Below are 6,000 nucleotides of genomic sequence, written 5' to 3'. Positions count from 1 at the left end.
CGGCTCTTCGCGGTGGGCCTGTCTACCCTGCCGTCCTTAATAGACGCAGCACCCTCCGTGCGGGACTCTGCAGTGCCGAAGTCCGGGTGTGCGTCACTGCAGTGCTCAGACCAGCCTTGGCCCCAGCTCGGAGGGCATCCCTGCACGCAATGAATTGGAGCAGCGAAGAACACGGCGTATTACTCCCCGCTGCCGCTTTCGGGAGCGACAGCCCGAGCGCGCATGTGCCGGCGCGACTTCGTGCTTGGCCCCTCCGGCGCTCCGTAGAGCTCCCCTGGCGAGCTCCACGTAGGCCGCGCAGGCGTCTTTGGCACACCGTTCACCTGCTGCCGTTGTCGCCGCCGCCGCTGCCGGGGCTGGATGGGGGGCATAGGCCAACCAGTGGCACCCAGAAGAAAGAGACGCGGCGGCGGCGACGCCGACACCCGCAGGACGAGTGTCCCGATCCGCCCGCGAGCCCAAGGAGGAGGTGGTGAGGCCCGGCCCCCACGGTCCCTGGTGTAGAGAAGCCGCCGTCGCCGCCGCGGCCGGGTCTCCCTGGGCACTCGCTCCTCAGGTCTCACACTCAGGACCCCGCGCTGCACCATGTTCAAGAAACTGAAGCAAAAGATAAGCGAGGAGCAACAGCAGCTCCAGCAGGCGCTGGCCTCGACTCAGGTACTATGGCCGCTGCTCTTGTTTAGTTCCCGACACCCCTTGACACAGGTTCGGGGGCCAGGAGGAGGGAAGGTTCTTCCGTGACCTTTGATCTCTAACCTGAGAATCTCCCCCAAACTCCGGACTGAGAACGAGTCCAGGGTGGCCCGGGTCCTGTGTGTTGGGGACCCTCAGCCCCTATCCCAAACTCCATGCAGGGGAGTGGGAGGGGGTGGCCGGATCTCTTGGGACGTCTGACCTCTAGCCTTTCCCCAACGCACGACCCTGGCCTGAGAATAAGTTAGAAGGCTCCTATCTTGCATGACTTTTGACCCCTGTCGAAGGTTCCCCTAGTTCCCCTACCCATCCGAGACCCCAACCCAGGAGTGAGGGTGGGATGGGAAAACCTGGGTCTTTTGTAATATCTGACTTCTTGGTTGAAGTTGCTCTCCCATCACCGACCCGAGATTGAGTACCGAGGGGACTGGATCCCACTAGACTCCCGACCCGTAGTCCAGACGTGAGGGCCGAGGGTCGAGCTATTCCAGGCCAGGCTGCTTGCACGAGCGTTGGACCTGAAAGAGGTGGCAGTGTGGCCGGCGTCCAACGCCCGAGGCTGTCACGAGTTAGTCACTTCGCATAACTTGGTTGATCCCGGACAGGCGTAGGAACAGACATTCGGAGGCCAGGCCGGGGTTCTGCTTATCCCCAGCCGGGCTTCTGCTTCTTCAAGAGTCTTGTTCCCTTTGTTTTTTCATGACTGCTATTGCTTCAGGAAATGACAGTTTCTAGGAAAAAGGGGGCGTGTTAGCAGTGTTAACTTTAAAGAAACAGTCTCCTAGACACCAATGAGAATGTGTTTTGGTGCTAGCAGCACTTGTCTCTTGAGCAAAGATGAGGGCTTCTGCTAAATTTTCCCCAGGCTTTCTCAGTCTCAACAGATTGAGCAATTCTCTCTCCTCAAATTTTAGAGTTTCTATAAGAAAGGCTGAATTTTGATTTATTTGGAGACATTTAAAGATAGTTTTAAAAATACATTTGTCTTATACAACTTTTAAACAACTGTTAAACTAACAATTATTAAATCAACTTGCATTAAAACAACCGTCAACTATAAATTGAAGTTCTCTTTAAAGCTCATGTAGAGTAAAAGTGCTTGAAATGCATTGGAATATGACACTGAACGCTTGTTCATTCTCCTAAGTAAAATGTAAATAGTGATTAAAATTTAGATAGTAAATACCTTACTTTGCATACTATTTACTGCAAGCTTTTCTAACTTTACAAAACACATTTATTTAGAAACAAAAAAATCAAGAGTGAGGTAGAGATGAGATATATGGGGAAACACCGTGTTAGTGAATGTAAAGTAGTTACATTTGGGAATGTATAAAATATCATTGATCCAAGATTCCACCTCTAAATTTATTCTAAGAAAGTTTAGGATGGGGCACCTGGGTGGCTCAGTCAGTTACGTGTCTGCCTTTGGCTCAGGTCATGATCCCAGTGTCCTGGGTTCAAATGTGACATAGGGCTCCCTGCTCAGCCAGGAGTCCGCTTGTCCTTCTCCCTCTGCCCCTCCCTGTTGCTAATGCACTCTCTCTCGCTCTCTCCTGCTCTGTCTCTCAAATAAATAAATATTTTTAAAAAAAGCTTAGGATGTATTAATGATTTAATCTCACGGATTTTTATTTCAGTATTGTGCTAATAGGTAAAAACTGGCTAAAAATAGAAAATTGATTAACAGGTTGTTTTAGGTAGTCTGTTATTATGCAGCTTTTAACAAAAGCCAACATTTATTGGGGCTCTTACTGTGTGACAGGTATTTTGTTTTGTATTTTACACAGATCATTTTATTTAATTCTTACATACACCAAAGAGGTAGATACTCTTACAGATGAAGGAGTGAGGTTCAAAGAGATTAACTGGCCTAACACCCCTATTGTTAGAGCCTACAGGAAAGTAATAACATGCAAAGATATTTGTGTTAAAGGACAGATTAAGAAGCAGAATGTAAAGTGTGATCCCACTTTTGTGGGGAAAATATGTATATAAAGTATATTTATATACAAGCAATGAAATTAGTTTAAGAAGGAAGTGCTCATGAGATATGATTATTTTTGTTATTCATAATGTTTAGTTTTTCTTCATGAAAATGAATTGCTTTTATGCATTAACAGAGGTCGTTTTTAGAATAGTAAAAAAGCTAACGAGCTAACTAATGTATTAGGTGAGACAGTGTCTCTGGATCAAATAAAAGCACTCTGTGTATGAAAAATGTAAAACAGTCCTCTTTGACAGTATGTATAATATGTATATCAAGAAGGTAAAAGTTAACTAGTGATTATCTGCTCACAGAAACTTAATTCTGTTCTGGTCTCAGATCTTGAGCTATTAAGAACCCTTCGGGATGAGACGGTCTAGATTACTGTTTTCAGAGTTAAAAGATTTTTTTTCAAGGGTGAATTAAAAAAACAAAACACAAAACCTTTTTTGATGCCAGTCCTTTCACAGCATTACACTGTCCCTTGTTTTCTTAAGCAAAGGATCTTGAATTTGTATAATATCATTTCTTCATTTTTGAGTATAAATTATTTTGTGTTGAAGGCACCATGCCCTCAAGAATTTACCTGGGTGTGAAAGGCATTTCCCTTTTACCCACTCAAGAGGATTTGTTTGTTTGTTCTTGGTCTACTTTTTGTAATTTTGTAACCTCGCTCTCTATCTGTCACATGTTTTTCTTCTCTCTGCTTTTGAACTGTTGTGGGCTTTGAATCAAGGTATATAAACAACTTCTTATTTTTTTTTTTTTTAAGATACGCAAACTTCTAAAATTTTGTGTGAAATAAGGGCAAGAACCTGAGGGATTCTTTAGCGCAGTGGAGTATATCAACACAAATTTTGAGTGTTTGGAGGCCTTTATGTGCATACTTCCTGTTTCTTAGCTTGCTTTTCATAGGTGAGGTGGCCTGATAGGTATTTTTCCAATAGATTGAGTTGTCAGGCATAGATACTTCTGGGATAAATGAAGCATTTACATCACAATATTTGTAAAACTTTCTAGCAATAATAATAATGATATAGTATAGGGTTCCTTAAGAGTTTGAAAGCATTCAATAAAAACAAGAAATAGCCTTTTAATGTTCCCTAATCACTTCTGTTTGGTTGCTACTAAGGTTATTTGCACCATTCCTTGTTTGAAGTAATTATTTATTCAACACTGATGATGACTTGCAGCCTTATCACTAGTTAAAAATGAAGTTGAAAAAATTTTAAATCAAGGTTCACTTATATTATTATTATTATTATTTATTTTTTAAAAGTAGGCTCCATGCCCAGTGTGGAGCCCAATGCAGGGCTTGAACTTGCCACCCTGAGATCCAAACCTGAGCTGAGATCAAGAGGGGGATGCTTAACTGACTGAGCCACCCAAGTGCCCGCACTTACATTATTATTATTTTATTTATTTATTTATTTTGAGCATGTATTTTGAGTGTGTGCATGAGGCGTAGCAGGGAGAGGAGGGAGAGAGAGAATCTTAAGCAGGCTCCATACCCAGCACAGAGCCCAATTGATCTCAGGACCCTGAGATGAAATCAAGAGTCCGATGCTTAACCAACTGAGCCACCTAGGCGCCCCACTTACACTATTTTTAAACAATGAATATCTGTTTTGAATTTTTAAATTCCTATGTGGTATCTGTCTTGATTGGATGGGGGCCCCCCAAATGTGGAGTGTCCTGATCAGGTGGGGGCCGGTGGCGTGGGCGGTGAAAGGATTCATACAAGGCAGAACAAAGGAGATCGAAGTTTATTGGATATACCTCAAGGGAGTAGCTGGTAGGACAGCAAAACAGACTGCAATGGGAGGCAGTGAGTGGGGGCTGTATTTAAAGCAAGAAGGTGAGTACAAATGGGGATATACAGAATTTTACCTTTTTTTGGTAACTGTGCCTGGTTGTAAGTAGCGCATTGGTCAGTTAGGGCCTATGGATATTTTGAGGTGGGTTGTCTGATGGGCCTGCCTGTATGTAGCCAGGTGGTCGCTGTGGGCCCTTTTGCCTTGATCAAGTTTCTGTTGCTCAAGCTGTTATCTAAAGGCAACCTTACAGAATGAATTGGATAAAATAAACATTAAAAAATAATATAGAATACATTGTAATTGGGATATATGTAGTTCATAAATAAAAATATATTTTTAAATTTTATTTTATTTAATCACTACACCCAATGTGGGGCTCAAACTCATGACCGTGAGATCAAGAGTTGCATGCCCCTCTGACTGAGCCAGCCAGGCACCCCAACATAAATAAAAAATATTTTTAAACATTTTTAGCCTTTTCCAAATATTACTAAAAGTTAAAAGTACAGACACAAATGGACAAATATTGTATGATTCCACTTAGTGGTACCTGAATTAGTCAAATTCATAGAGACAAAAAATAGAACGGTGGTTGCTAGGGGCTGGATAGAGGAGGAACTGGGGAGTTACTGCTTAATGGGTAGAGTTTTGGCTTGGAAAAATGAAAAAGTTCTGGAGATGGATGATGACGATGGTTGTACAACAGTGTGAATATACTTAACACCACTGGACTATACACCTAAAACTGATTAAAATGGTAACTTTTATGTTATATACATTTCACCACAATAAAAATAATTAAAAACAGTAGGAAGTGGGACTCCAGAATAATAGTTTATGTAATAGAAAATTTTAAAAAATGCCCAGAAAGCAGGGAAAAGAGTCCCTTTCTGAAGGAACATAGCCTTACTGTAAATCCAGGTTTACTAAATAATTACCCTCCACCTTGAACTTGGGGAAACCATAATTCCCAAGGAGAACATTAGTATATAATAATCTGTATTTTGACCAGTAGCATATAGTGGCAGTTGATAATTCTTTAGATAGAATGTGCATTAAGTTCTCATATTTTTTTTTTTTTTAAGATTTTATTTATTTATTTGACAGAGAGAGACAGCCAGTGAGAGAGGGAACACAAGCAGGGGGAGTGGGAGAGGAAGAAGCAGGCTCCCAGCAGAGGAGCCTGATGTGGGGCTCGATCCCATAACGCCAGGATCACGCCCTGAGCCGAAGGCAGACTCCTAACGACTGCGCTACCCAGGCGTCCCAAGTTCTCATATTTTAAATAATAAAACAATCCTAGTTTTATGGGATTAAAAAAAATGTGCCTTGAAACTTGAATAGAGTACTGGCCATACAGAGTTCTTTTGTTTGCTTTTTAGTTTGATAGAGCTAGAGGAAAAAGTTCTAAGAGAAGTTTTGTCTTTCTAGCTTTTGGGATGAATTAACCCAGTTTGTTAAATTGTGAGAGTCAAAGATCCCAAGACATGGGTGTAGTTTTAC

At 42.4% G+C, this 6,000-nt stretch overlaps 1 protein-coding gene across 6 annotated transcripts in view; it reads left to right on the top strand.

The window, feature by feature from the left end:
- The first annotated feature begins 214 nt into the window (after positions 1–214).
- GOLGA4 (golgin A4) overlaps positions 215–6,000 on the top strand; it is a 114,213-nt gene continuing 108,427 nt past the window's right edge. For 2 of the 6 annotated variants that reach the window (XM_026496713.4, XM_044383295.3), the window contains exon 1: positions 215–657. In XM_026496713.4, the coding sequence (XP_026352498.1) occupies positions 586–657 (72 nt within the window). In that variant the 5' untranslated portion in view covers positions 215–585. The remainder of the gene's footprint in view (positions 658–6,000) is intronic. The other 4 variants (XM_026496714.3, XM_048216198.2, XM_044383297.3 and 1 more) reach the window with 4 other exon arrangements.

Source organism: Ursus arctos, unplaced genomic scaffold, assembly GCF_023065955.2.
Source record: "Ursus arctos isolate Adak ecotype North America unplaced genomic scaffold, UrsArc2.0 scaffold_20, whole genome shotgun sequence".
Classification (NCBI taxonomy): domain Eukaryota; kingdom Metazoa; phylum Chordata; class Mammalia; order Carnivora; family Ursidae; genus Ursus; species Ursus arctos.
The sequence above is the reverse complement of the archived record's forward strand: the minus strand, read 5'-3'. Positions and strand labels throughout refer to the sequence as shown.